The sequence below is a fragment of the Dipteris shenzhenensis genome, chromosome 23, assembly GCF_047967505.1.
Source record: "Dipteris shenzhenensis isolate YYH24624 ecotype China chromosome 23, Dip_SZ_1.0, whole genome shotgun sequence".
Lineage (NCBI taxonomy): Eukaryota > Viridiplantae > Streptophyta > Polypodiopsida > Gleicheniales > Dipteridaceae > Dipteris > Dipteris shenzhenensis.
The window spans coordinates 35,479,876-35,502,585 of record NC_141618.1 but is presented as its reverse complement, the minus strand read 5'-3'; the positions used below and the strand labels follow the sequence as shown (position 1 = coordinate 35,502,585).

Below are 22,710 nucleotides of genomic sequence, written 5' to 3'. Positions count from 1 at the left end.
GCAGGCTCTTGCATATCTAGATGTTTTATAACCTTAGACAAAATGTCAACCTTCGTTCTCAAGTCCAAGTTCTTTGTGGTATGCTTGAAATGTTGCACAACTGTTAATGTCAAGTGTCTCATGTTCCTTTCGGAGCAATGCTGTGGCAGTGCATTGAGCGAGTTCCCTTCATGGTGTGGTACTTCTAGTATAGAGTTCTCCATTCTGCCCACAACCGTATTTCAATGGTAAATCATAAGTTAATGGAAGACACAAGAAGACAATACGTGAAAACATGCATGCTCAATCTTACTGTATAGAAAGTCATCCAGAGAGAGAGAGAGAGAGAGAGAGAGAGAGAGAGAGAGAGAGAGAGAGCTGTAGAATCACTCAAACATAATTGGTTTTTGTGCCAGAGAGAACATACGATCCAAAGTGTGAGGGCTTCAATGAGAGAAGGGGAGAGCTAGTTTGCACAGAGAATGGAGAGAGCCGAGGAGAGAGAGAGCAATGGACCTCTGGGAGAGAGAGAGAAATGGACCTCTAGTGAAGATGAGTGGAGATAATTGCAGGGACAGAGATAGGACTCCACGAGAGAGAAGAGAGTCGACTATCAATGGTTTCAAACATGTGTGAGTGATTCCACAAGAGAGAAGAGAGTCAATTGAGAGTAGATTGCAAATCGCGGATTCCTTGATGTGCAGGAAAATCATCCTCGATTGAGAGTGGATTGCAAATTGTAGATCGTGGACTCCTCGATATGTGGAAATCTAGAACCTTTGCCAAAAAGAGTACTTTTTAGACACCGTAGCATGCTTTCACCCATGTGAAGTAGTGAACCACTTTGTTGAAGAAAGACATCACATTTTTTTCAAAACACCATATGAACTTGCATGTTCTTGCAAATTATAGGAGCATATGTACGGTACTTTCGTGCCTGTATTATGTGCCCATTGTGTGTATCTGTAGACTAACTTTAGGTGAATTTGGGTGCTCCTTGTGTGGCAAAGCCCTCGAGGACTTGAGGCACTTGCTATGGAACTATGTGGCGGTTTGGTAGGTGTGGCAGAAGCATTAATCTACAATTTGTCATTCGAGGTTAGTGGCCCAATTTAAAATTGGCCCCCAGTTGAGAATTCCCCCCAAAAAAAATGTGGACTTGGAAAAGAATGTATGAAAGATTGTTGGCAAGCAACCAACAAATAGAAATGAATGGCAAGCTTTAGAGGAAATCATTGACTTGGATATGAATTGGGAGTGGGTTGTTCCATGAATTTTTATGGTATTTTTTGATAATATTTCTCCTTGCTCAAATACCTCGCCTCTTTTAAAAGTAAAAAAAAACCGGTCGAGTTTATTAAAATGGGGAGGTCAACCCCTCAGAAAAAAGGACCTTGACATAAAAACTAGTCAAGATATGGGATACTTACCCATGACCTGCATTGCAAACAACAACCCAACTCCTATCCTATAGAGAGGTCTGCTCAAGCTCGAGGCTCTGCTCTTTGGTTAAAAAGATAGTGTATATAAAGCTTTGTTGCACTCTTTTTAAGGGCTAGTACACATGCTACCTATAATGCACAACTAGTGATGGGTAGCATGGATTTCTAGGCATTTTGGTTGCGCACAAACACTCAAAATGAGCGCTTCATTTTTCATGGTGTGAAATGGAGCACCAAAGTGCCATTGCTTCTCACCTAATTAGCAACTACTGCACTCTAGTCCAGAACCTTGCAGCTCCAACTTCATACTGGTCCAAAGCCCTGAACACTTGCCAGGGATGCTCAAGAGCGGATCTATCGATGCCAACTAAGGCTTGAGAGAGGCTCTTGAAGGCTCTGTCCTTCCTTATGTACTATGGTCTACATTGAAAGAGCTTGAATCTGCACTTTTCAAATAAAATGTGTGATGAGCCAATCCTCTCGTTTAAAATTAAATGTGTGAACATAGAGCAATCCACCCTGGCTGCACACCATTAGGCGGGTGTGGAGTGGCTCTAAGAGCGCCTCCCCACGTTCATGCTAGTGGGGATGGTAGGGCAGCTCCACGGCCAAAGCTCACTCAGTACTTCTGCATCCCTGCACTGAACTGCCAGCGCTTGCAGAGTAAATGCCAGGGCTCTGCGCTGAAATAACAGGGCTTGCAGCGTAAATATTTGCCAGGGCTCTTCAGCTTTTTCATTCGTCCACAAGTTTCAGCAGCTCAATGCTCAATACTGAGCCAGAATGTTGTAAAACTAGAACTCTAGCCTGGCGATGGAATGCTGGACTAGCTGGGATAGGAGTCCATGGGAACACTGCATTTTGTTCTTGCTGTTGCTCACTGAGCTGCTAGCCCTCGTGGGGAAGCGCTCTAAACGATATTCATTTCAAGTATGAGCCCATGGGGCTTCTTCAAAGAAACAAGTTACGCTCGTGTCATTGCACAATCTCACGTGTCCCAGTACTAGGGATTCGTGGCATCTTGTCAGGCCTCGGCCTTTGTTCCATGGTGTGAATTTTCTGAGTAGATTGGGACAGAACTTTTAAACGTGAATCCGTGGCGTAGCCTCGCACTAGGGAAGGGTCATTCATTGTGATATCACTGATAGGTGTAAATCGACTATGTAACAGACTAAAGTTCGGTTTTCCATTCGCTGAATGAACTTGTGCTTTCATCAGAGGTTGCACAGTTGTCGGGACTCGGTACCCATAGGAAACTCCCGAGGAAAATTGCTTTCGCAAGGCGGCAATAATGATCCAGCATCATCTTCGCGCCTGGAGCCTCGAGGGCATCTTTTGGGAAGGCCCAAGCGACGCAATCGATAAACCTCGCGGATAAAAGGCAGCATCCACTGCCAAAGTTTGACGACTTCATTGTCATTTGACTTTTGGGGTGTTTTGGTGTCAATTATAAGCCCTCTCAAATTTTCGTTGTCAAATGAAAAGGCTTCATCACATTTTTTTATCAAAGTGAAAATCTTTCGTAGACTGTAGTCAAGGACTCAGGGCATCTTATTTAAAACTTAGGCACTTGGAGCATCGCCTCGAGACGAATTGTAGAGTCTGGAAGTTACCGTGTTGCGCGTATGATTGAAGCTTGTTTTTTGGGAAAGCTTGAGCGAGGTAGGCGAAAGACTGGACACAATGCAGCGCGGGCTGGGTTTTGAGTGGTCTCAGTACCATGCATTGGTATCACGGTGTCGTCGGTGTTGTGCGGTTAAACGATTTAAAGGTTGCACATTTATATTTGAAAGCTGTTTAGGAAAGAATTGGGTCACCCAAACTGGGTGTTGGAAGCTTAGAATGGAAGTTGGTACTTCCAGAGGTAGCTGGAGCCTGGCAGTGGCCGACCTCAGGAGTCCGAAACCTCAACTGAGTGCAGACTCCAGAGAAGTAGACGGCGTACGTAAGGGTCTATTGATGTAGCTAGTGGGGTTGTCGTAATCGGTTTGCGAGTGCTGCATACAGCAGTACAAGGCTACAAGCAAGTTGTATTGGAGGGCAGGATTGGGAGGAATGGCAGAAACCGGGAATCATGAACGTGCGAAAGTGGACGTTCGAACGTCGAATTGATGAGAGATCCGAACATTTGAAGCTTGGCCTACTTTTGGCGTACTTTTACGTGCTGTGCAGTGTGGTGCAGCAAAAAGGGGAAAAACGGATAGTGATTCCAAACAGGGAGAGGTAGATAAAGAGAGCAAATGCGGCAATGGAAGGGATTGCAGGAGCAGACTCAGAAGAGTACCTTGGATATGAAGCAGCCGGGATCAATGGTACTGCTAGATATACTAGATCGACAGGAAGATGCCATACTATAAAACGTCAAGGCTAGACTACGGAAAAAGCTTAAAGGAGGTCTTGATGATGGACTTGTCGGGCGCTCTTCTCGATCAGAGTGTAGCCGGCTGCCGTATAATGTATTTGCTCCTACAAATACCACTGATGCGCCACTGATGCTCGTCCACAGATGCTTTGGTTTGAGAGAATCGAGCTTCTCCAGAACTCGCACCAAAGCCGCATTTGTGGCCTCGTGGCCCGTGGGCACTGGCTCTAATAACACACAACATTTTTTTCTAACGTTGTTATCTACATTCTACAGGTCAGATAATTGTTTCTAACGTTATCTACATTCTACAGGTCAGATAATTGGCAGAATTTGGTCGTTAAAATAATGACCACACAAAATTATGAACAGCATTTTGCCTCGTAACTTTGCCGGTCTTTAAAAAAACACCATATTTTATGTGGGCTTTTGCTCACACTACCTCCAACCAGGCTTAGTGTTTTCTTATTATTTTCATGACATACAACAACCTTTTATACGTAAATCTTCATATTTATGACACATTTCTATAATATCAAAATTATTTCCACATAGTAAAAATAAGTTAACAACCCTTCAATTGCACATGTATGCTTGTAGCAACTTTCTTCAAACATTAAAATAAGCGTAATGTACATCGCATTTGTGACTTGGTAGAAAAAAACAATATAACCATCTCTCAAGTTAGCATTAGAAATTTGCATAGAATTCATATATAAATAATATGCAAAGAAACATATTTTATCAAGGCCCACCAAAATACATAGAAGCAGAATTCAAAAGAATAATAATGATAAAAATCATATTCATAAGATAATCATCACATCTCCGTTCAAACGGAATCAATACACATTGTAGTTTCTCAGAGGAAGTATATGAAGGGAGAATTAGAGAGAAGATTGTCAACAACAAAAATGCTCATCAGACCTCATAACCTACAACGAGCTAAGATAAAACACATTAAAAAAAGACGGGCACTAATCTTCCTCTTAAAATTTAATTAATGTTTATAGTAGCTAGCCTCTAATTGTGGAGTGTATGCTAAACCAATCCTTTAGAGTTAGCACTACCGTCTCTCAGCCCAAGCTTAGACAGGTAATCTAGAGCCTATGATATAGGTCCTTTTACCAATATATAAAAAATACAAACATTATTTATATGATTTAAATATTCCAGCATCGTTTCAATATCACATTAAACAAAACTTTACTTCTTCCCTTATAGCTCAAAAAGTTGCATATCCCTAAATTTCCAATTTAGGATGACCTTAAGCACAAACCTCAAAATTTTCCATAACTTAACATCAAACCTCATTCTTTTTTAAATACTTCTTTTGGATATATGGAAGAACCACTACACACAAGTCCTAAAAGTCTCATCTCACATATTACAGTTGTCTGCACGTTAGAAGAATAGTTAATAGTTTCATAATCCGATTCACAAGACAACTTGTCAAAATGACATCATAATTTCTCAGGTCTAAGCTTGCGTGCTTGCACCAAATGCACTAATGGCATATTGCATGAGGACTAAATATGAGATGAATATGAGATGTCCATTCTTATTTTGGCAAGCTTGATGTGACACTTTTAGTGGCAAAAAATTTGCAACATTTTCTTAAGTAGGGGGTTCTTAATTACATCTTGAATGCACATTGGTATCCATTGAAAAAAAATCACTTGAAGAGTATACCATATTATACATTGTGGCATGGTAGTAAGAAAAGCATGTTATGATAGGCATTGTTCAATCCACCTATGTTAAGGAAATAATTCACTGATCAAGTAACTTTTAAACTATAGTTATTTCTAAGTACTAGTTGAATTAGATTAAATCATCATATTACATCCCTTGAAGATACTTGTGTCATATGGATGATTTCTACCTAGTGATCCACGTTGTGTCCTTAGTATAGTAACCCTTTTTGAGTGCTTAGTATAGCATTATGCATTTTGGGGCTTGACTCTCCACTGTTATAGCTATGAAGAGCTATCATCACCACTGCCCTATAAATATGCTCGGCATTTTTATTTTTATTTTTTTAAAAACTATCCTTAATGAGCACCATCTGCAAGAACATTAAATGAAGCCACCAAATCAAAAAATATGTGCTATATTGAATTTCTGGAAGATCACGTGCAATAGAATTTATATGCAAGCACCTAGTACCTTAGCATTGTGCACCATATGAAACCATCCTTTCTCAATCGAAAGGGATTCATAATGCCATTCTCATGTCTTACGCCCTGTCTTGAATTTGCTATTGCAGATGGTTCCCATGTGCTTGTGGAGATTCCCTAATCCATTAATGGATATGGTTTTGAATCTCTTTGTTAGGGTTGGGTGCAACTTTAATTTAAATATGTAGGTGCTAGGATTATGTTGCCTTATAGGATATATAGATAACGAGGTGAGGATTGGACATAAATGGAAGAGAAGCGGATATAAACTTAGAAAAAACATGTGGAATGTACTCCCTTCTTGTGTTCAAAAACTTAGCGAAGACACCGAAAGAATATACATAATTAAGGATGCAAGGGAAGGTCATATTGGCACCTACACCCTATGTGGAAGGGAGCTAAAAGTGAGTAGTATGTCTTCGGCTTAGGCTCTGTGCACACATCAAGGATTATGCACAGCTAGTGATGGTTCACACAAATTTTGAGATAAAATGGTGGCGCATTGGTGTGTAAAAGGAGCACTTGAATTTTGAAAGGTGCCAAACAAGCACGAGAGCGCGATTTTGTTTTCAACCAATGAGGTGCCACAACATAATGGTTCAAAACTCTGCAACTCCCACTACGCGCTTGTTTGGAACCATGCACACTTGACATGGATACTAAAGAGCCAATCTATCAATGCCAACTAAGGCTTGTTAGAGGCCCTCTACATCTCCACCATTCTTTGTAGTCTGCATTTAATGAGCTTCTCAAGCTCTTTCAAAATAAATCGCATGAACACAAAGCCAAATTTTCGGGCTGTGCCCTACTCTCTGCGTGTGCACAGACCCTTAGTGTAGACGTCATTGAAAATGTGGCACTAGTGGTTGTTTACATAAAGAACAAGATAAAGGGAGGTGCCCCTGGACTCCAAATTCCCACCTCAATTTTTGGAGGTGCCATTCCAAGTAGTGGGCAAGAACCGGAGTGTAATTGGCTCATCAGCCAATGGGAAATGGGCATGTGGTGCTGGGTTTGAATTGCCGACTTCCACCGATCTTGGTTGAAATTATTCCCGTTGCATAATCTTGGGTGCATAAGTATCTTAGTCGAGAAGGAAAGATCAATTGTGAAGTGGAGAAAGGTGCGGAGCGGAACGAAGAAACGAGATTGAAAGGAGACCTTACCTTATTTTAGGCAGAGAGGGTGTTAGTTACAACGGACACCCGTCAGTTACAACAGTTACAACAGACACCCGTGAGAACGTAAGAGTCGCGATGAGTGACGAAGCGTAGGTTAGTGTAAACAGTTTGCGTCAATGTTATTTTAACAAAGACAACTATCCTGCGATTCCCCGTCGCAGATAATTATAAATAGGTAAGTCGAAATTCTCTAGCTTCATGCAGAGCATGGACGGAATTCTTTGGGACGAGCCACTGTTAACCGAAGACGTCAGCTAATTACTTGTGATGATAGCATTCTACAAACCTATCCAATGGCCGCATTGCTTATACAGACAATATTCTAGTTTAGTCAAAAGGTATCTACGCTAGCCTATGCGTAGCTAGTTCCGAAGTTTGAAAGTTTACAAATGTAACTGATCGGCATCCGAATTAGCGCCAAGCAGCGCACTAATCGTGCAATGGTAGAAAGCAGAGCACGTTTCTGAAGACTGAGGTTACAACGTGTGTTATCATATCTATTCTACTTGCAAGTTCCCAAATATTTTCCGTGAAACAGTGGTGCTTATTTGTTTAAAAGTAGCATTTGGATTTCTATATATTTGTGTGGTGATGCAAGCGTGGTTACCAGGAACAAGTTTGCTACCTCCTGTACTTTATAGGTAAGCTTTTGCGCGTACTGCCGTAAACATCTGCTCTGGACACCCATTGACATTGAGTGTTAAGGAGGAAGTTAGATAGATGTTTAATACTAACTAACAATCACTTGTCTTCTTGAACTAATCGTATCTTTATATCTTATCACGCGATATTTTTTTAGCATGTCAAGCACCTTGGAACGGTATCGAGAATGCACAGATGGGATACCTTCTAGCAGATTTGTGATACAGGATGCAGAGGTAAGATAATGATGGTCAAACTTGAAAGTTTCAAAATTTTCCCATGATCTCGTTATGGCAGCTATCTCTCTCTCTCTCTCTATCTATCTTTCTCTCTCTCTCTAGTATGCTTATTCTAGCTTCATTTTGAAACGTCGCCGTGAAAGAACTCTTTGTTTACTAACTATTCTACTCATGGTTCTTTACAAAGACATCATATCCATCTTCATACATAGTAAAAAAGATCAATGGATAAAAAAGTTATGTGCGCGTTGATCTTGAAGGTAACCTCATCACAAAGATTAGGAAATGTGAAATAAATCAACATTATTGATTTTTAAATTGGTTTATGCTTAATTTTAAGGGATCAAGTTTCCCAAAACGGTCATAGGCCAAGTGTATATCTATTGTACATTTGCACACATGCAAATGAAAGCTCATACAATCACAACCTCTCAATAGGGTACTTTGACATGACTATATCGAAATAAATGCATTTGCGAAACCTTCATGGACTTTTAAAGTCATGCTTGTTTAGAAAAAGATTCACATTCTTTTATATTCTTCTCAAAGAGATATCCTCATCTTAGTGTGCCTCTACATACCCTCAATGTGCAATGTAGGTGCACACAAGTATACACGCAACAAGAACAAGAAGTTTCATATTAAATATAAATGAATGCCTCACTTTTCCTACTAAAACCTCCTACTAAATTTATCATTACATAGAGAACATTTACCATATCACTAAGGTTTCCATTGAATGGAAGCTTTGTAAGGATCAATCTTTATTTTGTACTTTATTTTAAAATAGAAAATTGCAATCTACTTTCCAGTCAAGAAATGTCATTTTCTAACAATTCAAAATGTATTTTTATACTAGTATTGGAGGCATGAAGCAAGCTTGCTGAAGGAACAAATCAACTATGTACAAGGTCTACACAGGTAGGCAATAATCTTTTCACTGAATTTTTAATTCTAAAGTAGTTCGTCCAACCCTTGTCTCTCATTGAATAGTTAGTATTTCAAGTCACTATTTTCAATTATGTTTATTTGTTGTATATGTATATCCCTTGTCTATATGATTGATCCTTAATATTACATCATGTCTACATTTGTATCTTTGTCTTAGTTTCAAGTAGTTTTCTTTATCTAAACTTCTATAGTCGTATTAATTGTGTATTATACTTGACCGTTGTAGGTTCATGATGGGTGATAACCTCATGTCATTACCATTAAAGGATGTCCTAAAGGTTGAATCAAGGTTAGAAGTTGCACTCAACAAAACAAGGATTAGAAAAGTAAGTAATTTAGCTATTTATATCCAGCTCTTATCAAAACTCGATGACATGAATTTCAGGGATTTTCTTTATGTGATGTGTCATGCAATATTAATTTGCTTTAAATATTTTAAATATTTGATTCTTTTTTTTTCTTGGATCATTAGGTGCAATTGATGCAAATTCAGTGCCAAGAAATGCGTAAAAAGGTGAGCTTCATTTTCTATCCCCCTTTTATTTTCCTATTTTACTATAAACATGGATGTCACACCTTGTGCTCCAAATTCATCATTTGTGAGTTGCTTTCCTCCTTGAGATATCTCATCAAACACATGTCTCTATGCTTTCTGCTTTAATTTTGCATGTTTTTACATCTTCTTATACACACGAGTGTGTTTGTCTGAACCAAAAGCTAGTAATTTTTGTTGTATTTATATCTAGACATTGAGAATTTATATAATAAACCTATATTAAACATTACTCCTTCCATGCATAATATGCTTTGACTCATTGTCTCATTAATACTTTTTTTTTTCATAGTACTTAGAGGTGCCATATCTCTCCTTGTATGACCTATTGTAAAAACATGGTATCAATGGGCATTATTATATACTAGAAAGCCTTCTAGGAAGTCTCAAGCAACACCAATGTGAGGAATGTTATGAATGTTGGGGCCCTACACCCCATCTTGTGTTTTAATTGATCTAGACATGAGGCTAGCAGTGGGGCCCTAGACCCCTGGACCCCCTTAATTGATCTAGACAAGAAGCTATTAGTTTAAATTAATGATGAAATACATGAAAGTTTATGCCCAATGTGAGAAATTGGGGTATGAGGACTTCCCAAACTTTTGTGCTCCTATTATGGATACATAGGACAAAATCCACAAGCAATGGAAAACCATATATATATGACATGGTATAAACAACAAGGCCAATATCACAAAGAAGAAGATATAAGTAACGAACAACCCTTTCTAGTGGTTGAGAAGGATAATGAAATGTTTATTGAGAAGAAAGAGTCATTTGGCAAAGATGATGCAAGCCATTCAAAAAACCTTTTCGATTGATAAGAAATAGGCTTTGCATGTCCAGGTGGCCAAATCTTTTGTGCCACAAGATTCCTTTCTTTTTGTTCAAAGATGTAGGCCTTAAATATAGAAATGGGTGATGTCAATTTATAAGGTATGTTATCGATAGCTTAATGATGAAGTTTGGAGTGTCCTAGCCTTACATGGTCATTATCACTTCTCTCTAGGTGAGAGAACCCTCCTTGTGTGGAATGAAGTGATTGGAGGCTCTCTAGAGTCGATAATCCATGACTCATAAGCTTGGCCACACCATTTTGATTTTGAGATAGCTAAGCATTTCTTAGAGTTACTTGTGTGGCAATGCGTTTACCACTAGATTTAGAGTAGCCCACACTCGAGAGGCAACCTTTACATAGGAATAGTAAGGTCCTTTCTTCTTTGTGTTGGCTTGATCATGATAATCTTTTTTATTACGTTCATATGGAGAAGTAAAATTTTTCTTTGGTTTAGGATTGAATTGAGGTTTGGGTTTTGTCTTCTCTTTTTACCCATAAAGGTTGTATCATCTCGATTTCCTAGTTTTTATGATTGCCTTGATGAGGCAACTAGGCCATTGCCATTGCTTTGGTTTAGGATTGAATTGGGGTTTTAGGTTTTGTCTTCTATTTTTACCCATAAAGGTTGTATCATCTCGATTTCCTAATTTTACCATTGCCTTGATGAGGTAACTATGTAGCTAAGAGAAAGTGGTGGGATGCTCTAAATAAAAAAGCATGGTGACATAATTGTCCCATAGTTTTGAAAGACTATTGAGAAGAATATCAATTCTCTATTGATCAATCATGTTCTCATGATGCATTGCTAATTGATTTATTATGTCTTTGAGGTAATTCAAATGGTCATTCACATTATGGCCCTCACCTTCTAATCCTACCATGGTACTAGCATAAAAAGGAAAGAAAGAGTAGTACATGGTGAATTGTTAGAGGACATGACTACAAAGTCTTGCAACAAGAAGGATCCACTCTTGTAGAAATTAGGGAGAAAGAACATCTTTTAAGACAATGTTGGTTGTTTCTCTAATGTCTTAGAAGTAGATCTCATTCTATCAATGAATGGTTTCATTATGGATGAATTTTTTTTTAAAAATATACGTCCATACTTTTCCTTCTAAGTCCAAAAGAACCAACTACAATGCAACTCAGCTAGTAGCACAAAGATTAATGTTCAAAATTGTCCTCTTCAAAATCAAGGTCACCTAGGCTTCTTGAATAGAAGGCCTTCAAGTTAAATGATTGAAACTACAACATTTTGAAAGAAAGTGATGTCATCTAAGGTTGTACCATCAAGGGCAACTATTTTTTCTAGGGAAAACAGGTGCCCCCACATTGAATTTGGGGGCAATAATTAATTAGTTTGTTGGGGGAGGGGGATAAAGCGGGGAAGTCTTGAATTAAATAAAGGGGGAAGAGTGAGGGGAAATAACTAGAGGGGGAAGGGGGAGGGGCCATCTCACAAGTGGGGAGGGGAGAGGTTGAATTAAATAAGGGAGGGAAATTACACAAGGGGGGGCGGGACCACATATGAAGGGCATAAGGGAGGGAGGCCTATCATAAGAAAAAGGGGATGTAACATTGATTTGTAGCTTGATGGTAAGGCTCATGAGTTGGAAAAGGAAAGATTTGGGTTCAAATATTTTCTTGAACATGTGGGAAATCCCCCTTGCACATAGTCTATGCATAAAATAAATTAAGACATGCATAAACAAATTAAACCATAGATAAACATAGCTTAATTAAAATGTAATTAAATTAAGCCATAGATAAACATAGGTTAATTAAGCCTCCACGCACCAAAACTAATTGAAATTGGTAGAAGAGGTGAATAAAACTAATTAAAATTGGTAGGAAAGGTGAATAGGGAAAATAGTGAGAGTAATATGTTGTTGAGGTGGTAGGAGAGGTGAATAGGGAAAATAGGAGTAATGTGATGTTGAGTTAGACTACTTGGCCCAACAGCCTACATGTTCTCACACAAAGCCCATAATAAAAGTTCTTTAAAAGTTATATCCACGAGAATCATGACATCAACTACGACAGGTTAGGGAGGGTTAGAGACCCACCTCCTTCAGGTCTAAGGTTAGGGATCTGCCTACAAAGGTTAGGGACCCACCTCCTTTAGGTCCATGATTAGGGACCCGCTTTCAAGCAACAAGATTATAGGCTTTACTTACAAATCTCAATATTTGAATGCTTTTTAGGGAATCTTTAAGTTGGATCTCAATTAAGCCTTATCATCGCTTTTAGTTCAAATAAACTTTTTTATTAACATTTCTTGTGTGTATGCATGGCACGTATAGTTTATATGAATATGTGCCTTTTTTTAATAAAAGCATAACTTAAAAGAATAATTAAAAAATTTTTTATCTTTTATATATATATATATATATATTAGTGAGACAGAGAAACACAGACATGGGCCCTGTGCACCCCCCCCCACACATACACAGTGGAGCCTCGTGCCAAGGCTTCAATTTAAGTGAGCCACACAACTTCATGATGCCTAAAATCCTAAGACATCGCTTATATCTACCCTTTGGTAATATCATGGACAACATTTTCAAAGCAACATTGGCAAGAACTTCCTCTCCTTAACCTATACCATGGTAGTGCTCAATTTCTCAATCTTTGTGATCTTTTATCTATCTATTTTGTCCAATATCTTGTTTTCCTCCTTTACATAGTGACATCTAACTTTATTGAAATTTGGTTTTAGCAAAGGAATAAAGCAAGGTCCCCAATGTGGGTGCACTTGGCAACTCTCTATTTGCTTGATTAGCTCATAGCTCTGATTTTGTAGGTCAACCAACACAGAGGCCGTTGCTTTAACAATTTGTACTTTCCTTTTAACTTTAAGCAAAAGCAGCCTTTTGAGAGTGTCAATTGGTTTAGAGCTTTGTTGTCTTCTTGCATCCTCAAAACCTAACATAATTCCAAAGCCAACGATTACTTTATTCATATTGCATTTGAACTCAAGTTAGAAATACTATCGTTGAAGCTATTGCATAATCAATATCTAGCCAACCACTTCGAATAATGGCAAATAAACCTTTTTCATGCCCATACAATGCTCCGAGTAAATCCCAAAATCTCTCTTGGTATACTCGTATCTCTTTTATGTCAACTTATGCCTTGGTCAAAACTGCCATGGCTATTGTTGTTGCTCCTGGCATGACAATGCTACCTCCTCTTACAGTCCTCAGTCTTTCCCATCTGCAACACTATTGTTATGGCGATTATAACGTACAATACACAAGTCTACATGATTACAGCAGCTGCAGTGATTTCTTTAATTGTATCTAGCAAATGAACATGTGATGGTCAAATGAGAGCATGTTAGAAATATAGAAATCAGAGGATGCACATAGAGACAAGAACGAATAGGTGAATTAGGATTTGTTGATCGAATGGACAAGTTACAACTTTGTAGATCATTCGTGTCGATTAGGATAGGATGCATCCTTTCGCATGATCGTGTGTGTTTAGTAGTTTAGACTAAGTGTTACTTCCAATACTGCCCTGTAAGATGAAATGTCTAAACAAGTAATAGAATATGGATGTGTGTGCATACAATCACTAGTTTTAACTTGGAGGTGAGTTGCCAATTAATAATGTGAGAGTGTATTTACAATTCATCCAAGATCAAGCAAGTCCTTGGATAGCCATAAAACTTGTGTAGCTGGTTGATTTGAAACATACATTTTCATGCCATTGATCATGTATACCGTTTTTCCCCCTCAAAGGAATGAAAAAGAGAAAGAGAAGAGTCTTCATATGCATGGTGTTCTCCACTTCGAAAACCTCAACAACATCAGTATGTTCTTGTATGTTCTTGCATGGTGTTCTCCACTTCAAAAACCTCAACAACATCAGTATGTTGAGCTTCATCATGATCTCCATCGTCCATGTCATCCACTGGGTCTCCGTCAAAAGCTCCATCGCTACATGCTTTATCTGAGCTATTCCCATACTCTTTATCTTTCATTTTTGATAGGGAACGGTAGCAATGATAGTCGTCCTTTGTGCCTCTTTTATGATTCCCACCAGATTGAGCATCTTGAGTATCATTTCTTGCCTAGGAAATAGGGTTCTTTCTTTCAAGACAATCTCCCAGCACGCTTGCAATCTGCAATCGTTTGAGCTCCGTGTAGTATAGTAGATAGATCACCTTCATGCTCCCACCTGCATGCGGTAGTTTTGAACCTTCCGTTGGGGATGCCAGTCGCAAAGTGTGCAGAGACCTTTGGGCCTTGTGTTGCTACAGTGATGTTCCCCAGAATGGAGGAAACACTTCAGCAATCACGTAAGATGAAGTTCAGACTTCATCTTGACCCTTGGATAGGGAAGTGTAAGTGCCATGTGAAAATTGATGAGGGAATTAACATGCATGTAGAGGAATACAGGCCAGTTTGCTCGGCTACATTCGGTGGCTTTGATGACTGATTGTCAGCTGGAACTTTCGACTAAGAATTGAATGTGTGTCATGTCTAAAATTGAAGAATTATTGTTGCTTTCGCATTTGACTTCGGATCTTTGTGTACTAAGTTAATCATCGATTGCAGGTAATATTTTGCTTAGACTATGTCAGGCTCTTGAGGCAGGATGATGAGGTTTTGGTGGGTTGTGTAGCCATCACCCGATTATGTGTCAGGATGATGAGGAGGGACATTGTTTCCTCTTGAGTGCAAATTATTTTTTACTACATGGTTTTCTCCCTTGCACTCATCAAAGTTAGGTCGAGGGGTTGGAGGGTCAATGTTACCTCCATTAACGAGGTCTTCTGTTTCTCGTAAGAGCCTAACAAATTGAAGGAAAGCTAGGCAAGAGAGGATCTGTTGCCAAATAGCAGAAATCATGGCTGGTTTGGACCCATGCAGGCTCTCATACCATATAGAAATCAGAGGATGCGCATAGAGACAAGAACGAATACGTGAATCAGTATCTGTTGATCGAATGGAGAAGTACAACTTTGTAGATCGTTTGTGTTGATTAGGATAGAATACTTCCTTTCGCATCACCGTGTGTATTTAGTACTTTAAACTAAGTCTTACTTCCATAAGAAACACTAGTTGTTCATGTTGGAGATAAGTGCACACTAAGTGTACTATTTCCTAGTCATTTGGCTAAGTCTAAGTCTAAGTCTAGTCTTTATGTCTTGAGTGTGTTGCATGTGGCACTTCTACAATTATCCCATAAGCACTCTTGCTTTACGTCTTGTACTTTGGCCCATATATTCATGGGTCACATCATTGGAATCTATCAGTTTAACTTGTGTCTTGTCTACACTCTTCTCAAGGTATTTCTTATCTTTCAATTTCCAGTTTCTAGTTCTAGTTCTTGCTTCCATATTCCAACTTGGTATCAGAGCTAGGTTGATCCCTCTTCTCTCCCCTCAGTCTGCCTCTTCTCAAATCTCTCCCCCGCTGCAGATCTGCCCCTCTTCTCAGATTTCTCCCTCCTTCTGTCCTGCCATTACGCACCAGATCTATGTGTTTCTGCTGTCACTCTATGCCAGATCTACGCACCATTTCTGCCAGATCTGAGCGCCAGATCTGTGCAATTCAGCCACAGATCTGAGCGCCATTTCTGCTAGATCTGAGCGCCCGATCTATGCAGTCCTGCTGTCACTCCTGCACCCGCTCTTGCTGTTGCTCCTGCATCAACGTACCTACTATAAGTACAAATCAGCGCTGTCCGTACGTCGTCTGTATGTCATCCGTACTCTGTATGCCGTCCGTACATCGTTCTTACTCAGCTGTCCATACAGTCCATACGACTGTACGGAATCCGTACCTCCACAGGCCGACTTCTCCAGCTGCTGTTCGAAATCTACTCCATCTTCACGGAGATCTGTGCCATCTGTTCGACCTCTTGGACTGCGCCCTTTTTTGCACGTCTACCTCTGCCTGGGATTAAGGTACTGTGCTTTGCCTCTTTCAGTTTGTTGAGCAGTCTCTCTTTTTTGCTGGTTCCTCCTGCTTCGATGGGCTGTCATATGCTATGGCCTTGACAAAGTGGTGAGAGAACTGGCTTCTTGGATCTCTCCTCTCATTTATTTTTGCAATATTGTAAGGGAATAGACACTGCCCTTGCATCCTAGCAAGAGGTAAGACCTTCCCACATGGCATCTTCCTCTCATTCTCTCATATCTAGCGACAAATGCAATGGGTCCAACTTTCATACTTGGCAAATCAAAATCAAGTGCCATCTTATGAAGGAAGGACTTTGGGACATTGTTCACCGTGTTGCTCCCGAAGGTCCCTGTGAGCAAGTTGTCACTGCCAAGAACGACAAAGCCTATGCTATCATATTGCTCGGCCTTGGAGATGATTACATTCATCACATCTCCGACATACAGTCTGCTCCTCAAGCATGGATCACTTTGGATACCCTATTTGGAGCCCGATCTAAAAACTCTAAGATTGCACTTATGATCTCATTCTTTGATCTACATATGCAGGAAGGAGCTACTATAGCCTCTCATGTCAATTATCTTTGCAGTCTTAGGGTTCAGCTTGCGTCAGTCAAGTCTCCCATCTCCGAAGACATTGCTATTGCTGTGCTTCTCAAAAGCTTACCTGACACCTATGCTACTCTTGTCACTACCTTCAAGTATCATAATAATCCTTCTCTTGAGGGTATCATCAATGCTCTCCAAGAGGAAGAAAGAACTCAACAACAAAAGGTAACTGACACTGCATTTTTAGCAAAGAAAGGAAGTTCTAAGGTAAGAAAGCCTTGCACCATTTGGAGAAGGAGTGTTTCAAGGCTCATCCATGCACCATTTGTGGCCGTGATAATCATTGGGAGAGGGACTGCTACTCCAAAACCTCTACATCAGCCCCTGCTTCTACCTCAGCCCATGTTGCTGCAACATCTCCATCAGCTGATCCTGCTGTTCCTTCCTCACATGATGAGAAGTGGGCTTTCTGATTACTTCTATGTCTTGTCTACCACCTTGACCACCGATGATGTAGGTCAAGGGGTTCTCGTGTCTTGGTCTTTCTGTTAGTCTACAGTCAGTCTTTTGTCTATCTAGTCTAGTCTGTCTCTCTATTTGTCTATCAATCTGACTGTGTTTTTGTTTTAGATCCATCTTGTCCCTACCCTTGTGGACCCATATGAGGATATCACTTGAGGAGGGGTGTCTCAGGATCTTTTGTCTATCATGTTTTCAATCTTGTCTCTCAGTCTATCAGTCTTTATGTCTGTCTTCTAGTCTTGTCTTTCTATCTTACTCCTAGTGTCCACTTAAGGAGGGTGTTGGAGATAAGTGCACACTAAGTGTACTATTTCCTAGTCTACATTTGTCTAAGTCTAAGTCTAAGTCTAGTCTTTATGTCTTGAGTGTGTGCCATGTGGCACTTCTACAATTATCCCATAAGCACTCTTGCTTTATGTCTTGTACTTTGGCCCATATATTCATGGGTCATATCATTGCAATCTATCAATCTAGCTTGTGTCTTGTCTACACTCTTCTCAAGGTATTTCTTGTCTTTCAATCTTGTTATTTCGTTTCTAGTTTCTAGTTCTAGTTCTTGCTTCCATATTCCAACTGTTCACCCATGGCTTTGCCACTCAATGAAAGACGCAATGAGCTCGAGTGCTCTCTCTAGTCTCTCTCTCTCTCTCTCTCTCTTTCATGTTCTCCCACCATGATATTCAACATTGTTGCACTCATGCAATGCATCCAACATATCTCGGATCCAATTCGACTTGAATGATTAATAAGATCTTCATTTTCATTTTTGATTTGGATTTTTAAGTCTCTGTCTTTGTAACGGCAATTCCTTTTTAGGTCCTTGATCAAGGCAATGAAAAAGACTTTTGCAAGTTAGTGTTCATAGTCTTCATGAGCACCCTAGTCTGATTGGTATTCATGGTCATAATCTTTGTCATTAGTGCAGTTACCCCTTTGCTTTCTTGTGCTTTGTCGCTGTAGTCTCCCTCTGATTTGACTCTCTTGATCATTGATATCTTCCTTGCTATTCATAATCTTGGGATCTTCTTTTGCATCTTCGTTGACACGCATTTGTCCATCTCGTGGAGCACCGCCATTGTGGTCCTCTATGGGATCTTCACGTTGGACATTGTTGATCTTGGTTTGGGCCTTTGAGGCCCCGAACCAAACATGCAAATCATTGCCCTTTTGATGCGTTTGCCTCAGGGACATTGACATTCGGAGCATCTCTGCCTTGGCCATCAGAATAGTCATGAGAGGCATTGTTTTCACTGGTAAGGAATGGGTGTTAATCGTAAGGCACAGAAGATGAGAAGTCTTCTTCTTGATCCTCGGGTACGGTCTAGGCATTGTGGTTTTGATGGAGAAGAAGCGCACATCGATATCATGAGGATCAGTATACTTTAGCGATGGAAATCGAAACATATTTCCAAATTAGACTCCTTCAAATGTGCCGCGATTGATGTCTCTTCTGCATGGCCATCATAGACGCATAAGCGAATTTTTGCCTTTATTTATAGTGGATATTCGATTGCTTTGTCTACATTTTGTCCTCTAATGGTGCATGGTGGCAGATCTTTGTCTGCTTATTCTCCTATGCAAGAGTGGGTCTTTGCCAAGGTTGTTTTTCCCATTCATGGAGCCATATCCATCAACACCCAGATCTGCTTGAGCGAACCTTTGTCCTGTAACCCAATTAGCGACAGGACTAGAGTTGCGATTATAGAGTTGCAGGGTAATGGTTTACCCAATGAGACATACCACTCAATTCATCTGCCAGCATGATGAAAGACATGGTGTGGTGAGGAAAGGAGCATGCCTATTTCTTGCCAAGATTCATCATCATCTCATCCAATTTTTGGATCCAACGTGCTATCTTTGGAAAGGAATTCTAGATTGCACACGGAGGAAGTATTGATGCGAGGAAGTGTGGATGTATTTCCAAATGATAAGCACCTGCACTTCACATCGAGGATACATGAGCTTGCATTGAAATATGCAGAGCGTGTGCTAGGCCAGTGCTAGCAAATCCAAAAGATCAAGACATTGGTGAAGGAGATGAAGGGGGTGACACTACCGAATGTGGTGTCGGATGCAGTGATCAAGAAGCTTTTAAGGAATCAGCTTGAGCAGATGAGTGGCATCTGCACAGATTTGCTGGGTGAGGGGCATACATTGGCACAATAGGTAGCTACAGCGATTGTGGAGAAGTAAACACGAAACTATCCCAATTTGTGTGGCGGAAAAAGCTGTGAAGGATTGCTTGGAGGATTGCACGTAGTTTGTGAAGAGGATGCTGGAGAAGGCGGTGACGATCATCTTTACATTGAGGGTGATTTTACATGTGCAAAAGTGATGGGTGCTCTGGAGATGGAACGAATACTCTACAGAGCTAGGATCCATGTCACAGGATGCGATTCAAGGCGAATCCATTTTTGTAACCACCCTTGCACTAATTCGTGCAGCACTTTAATTTGATGGCTTAGATTGATTAGATTGAATCCAACGGGCCATGTTCCTCCAATCCTCCTCCCCCAAAGCTCTCCTTAAGAGAGAAAAAGATGCTATAAGCAAGTATTAATTGTCGCAATAGAAGTGCCTTACTCAACGAATAAACTCAGTAATGCCTACTGTGCAATTTTCAAACAATTATTCCTCAAATAATCTTTGGCCTAGCTTGTTCATCAATCAACGGCAAGAAACGTTGAGACTCTTTGTTTCAACCTTCCAAAGACTAAAAGTCCTTCCTATTCTATCGATCCAATGATCCTAAATGTCCATGTAACATCCTAAATGTCTATGTAAGATCCAGTGTTTGGCTTCCATGGTGGCGTTTCCTGTAATAGCGTTCTCTCCTTAATGAAGAGAATAGATGCATGTCTAATAAAAGCATGTGTGTGCTTGTATTCTAATTTTCATTCACATTTCGATTTTATTGTCAAACCTAGCTCACTAATTTTATTGTCAAACCTAGCTCACTAATTTATTGTCCGACTACGGAGTATTTTGTATAACCGGAATTCTCTTTTGCTAGGGCTATAGACACGAGTAGTCTATTGAATACTGAGTATTTGTATATTGTTACAATATATTTCGCCCAGGAAAACATGCTCCGGGAAGAAAACAACTTACTGAAAATCAAGGTACGATTGGTGGGATTTGTTTTACTTCTAATCGTAATAGATCGTCTTGAATCCATGTAATTATATTAAATCCGTGTACTGCAGCTTGCTGAGGCAACATCGAGGATCCCTTTGCCGTCAGGAGCTTCAAGTGCTCAAACAATGGACGAATGCTTAAGTAAGAGTTCGTCCCCAAGTCATTCATTGAACGATCAGGGCGCAGGTCATAAAGCTACCAAAGAGTCCGGCATTTCCTTGCACCTCGGGTACGCCGTTGTCTGAACGTACAATCTGTATTCGTTGTTCGTTACACCAAGTTTTTGACAGCAGTTTATATTGATAATTTCTGAGGCATCCATTGCCCGGAAGGAAGCTAACATCGCGTGTAAATTTTTCCTCAGGTTGGAGCTGCTTCCATCAGCCTAGGATAGGACAATACATACATGGTTTCGTTTTTTTTGCTAGTTCTCTTTCCAACTCAATCTAAACTTGCTTTTCGCGCTACATTCCACACTGTTTACCAATCTCCGTTCCCTAGAATTCACGAAATTCTTCTCATTTCGGGCTTCATTTCAAATATAGCTTAAGCATTTATCGACATAAACGTATTTGAAAGCTTTGTGGTGGCAGTCTTTAACAAGAGTGTTTCTGCCATTGCCTGAGAGAAAGTATAAGAAAGATTGAGATGAATACGAGACGATCACATTAGCTAATTTAAGTCTCTACTGAAGCTTGGGATTCACCAAGGTTCAGAGGATAATTCTTCTCATTTCATTCTACAGGTTTCATTTCAAATATAGCTTAAGAGTATGTTAATACTTTTGGTGGTTGTCTTTAACAAGAGAGCTCCTGTCATTGAGAGAGAGAGAGAGAGAGAGAGAGAGAGAGCTCAAAAAATAAAAAATCAATAGTTAAAGAGTATTTTCATGTGCAACACATTGAGCAACTTCAAGCCTTTGCAAGACATTCCTTCAATCAATGATGCTAAATAGTTTGAAGTAGAAAACAATGTATATAAGAAAGAAAATGGACACAAGAGAATTAGACTAGTGGTTTCAAGTACTCTAATGCATTTGAGATCTAGTAAACTTAGAAAACATGCCTTTTAAATAGCATATGAAATAATTAGATTTCACTAACATTGCAAGGGAATGGAACACATTTCTCATAAAAGATGTTATTAATTAATTTTTCAAATTGTTTTCTCAAACTGTCTTGCGCAAAGATTTTGTTGAGGATGGTGTAAATTGCACCATTAAGGGTTCACATGTATATCTTCATGTTATGTTCAATACAATTTAGTATACAGGTAGCTATATCGTGTGCACTCCTCTTTGTCTCCCTCTCTCACTTCTGCTATCATGGTATTAGAGCACCAAGTGCTCCTACTCCCTTAATGAGTGTTAAGCCCTCCTTTCGTGAGACATCCTCCATTGAGAGAGACTTCCGTCAGAGAGAGTGAAGCCCTTGCTTCATCAAGGTAGAAACCCTTGCTCTGTCAAGGCACAAGCCCTCTCCGTGAGGCACCTTCATCATTTTCTTCTCTTTGAGAGTTCATCTCATAGAGCTCTTTTCCTTCTCTGATTTGAGATAGAAAGCTCATGATTCCAATTTGCAGCACTTCTACTATGCTCATTTCAGATTTTCTCCATTCTTTATGTTCATTGAGAGACAGTTCTAAGAGAGAAATAGAAAGGAGATAGAGAGAGATTTACTTTGTGAGATGTTAAATTTTCATAAATTTTCTGGTTCGCTAAGGATCTAGAATCTTATCTTAGTCTTAGAGAGATCTATGATACAAAGAGAGAGTTTTGTGACAATCTAAAGCTTTCTTTACAAAGCTCTAAGACTCAATGACTCATCAACCAATGACTACTACAAAGTCTCAAAGGCTTGCAATGAGCAAAAGTAGCAGTCGACACAACTTGCACCAACAATTGCACCTCCAACCCAAGCTTACAAGCAGTGCTGGCCAACGAGCAGTAACTAAAACTACAACTCCTCAATGATATCAACGGCTCTGCAACATTAATGGCAAACACATGAAGGGCTTCTTTCAACATCTCACTAGTCTTGAGAGATTAGATGCAGATGCTTTAAATGTTAGCATGGATCAGCCCGTTGTTTCAGATCATGCACATTTGATGGTAAGCCCTCAGCATGAGGCACACTTCTCAATAAGCCCTCAGCATGAGGTAGTCCCACTCATATCAGCATAGTCTAATTATCATGATACACAACCATCATCTTCATGCAT

The 22,710-nt window shown here is 39.8% G+C and overlaps 1 protein-coding gene across 1 annotated transcript; it reads left to right on the top strand.

Moving 5' to 3' along the window:
- Positions 1–3,669: 3,669 nt before the first annotated feature.
- On the top strand, positions 3,670–20,926 carry LOC147887314 (MADS-box transcription factor 6-like). Its single transcript, XM_087394273.1, has 8 exons — positions 3,670–3,733; positions 4,060–4,097; positions 8,885–8,946; positions 9,203–9,302; positions 9,449–9,490; positions 20,433–20,474; positions 20,559–20,719; positions 20,855–20,926. Exons 1-8 carry the CDS (start codon positions 3,670–3,672, stop codon positions 20,877–20,879), a joined length of 534 nt encoding a protein of 177 aa, XP_087250399.1. The 3' UTR covers positions 20,880–20,926.
- Positions 20,927–22,710: the final 1,784 nt, after the last annotated feature.

Bases quoted from the DNA above. Each gene is read 5' to 3' on its own strand.
- LOC147887314 (XM_087394273.1), top strand. From the start codon at position 3,670: ATGGAAGGGATTGCAGGAGCAGACTCAGAAGAGTACCTTGGATATGAA. The intron at 4,098-8,884 runs GTCAGATAATTG...TTTTTATACTAG, and splicing joins ACGTTATCTACATTCTACAG to TATTGGAGGCATGAAGCAAG. The intron at 20,720-20,854 runs GTACGCCGTTGT...ATTTTTCCTCAG, and splicing joins GGCATTTCCTTGCACCTCGG to GTTGGAGCTGCTTCCATCAG.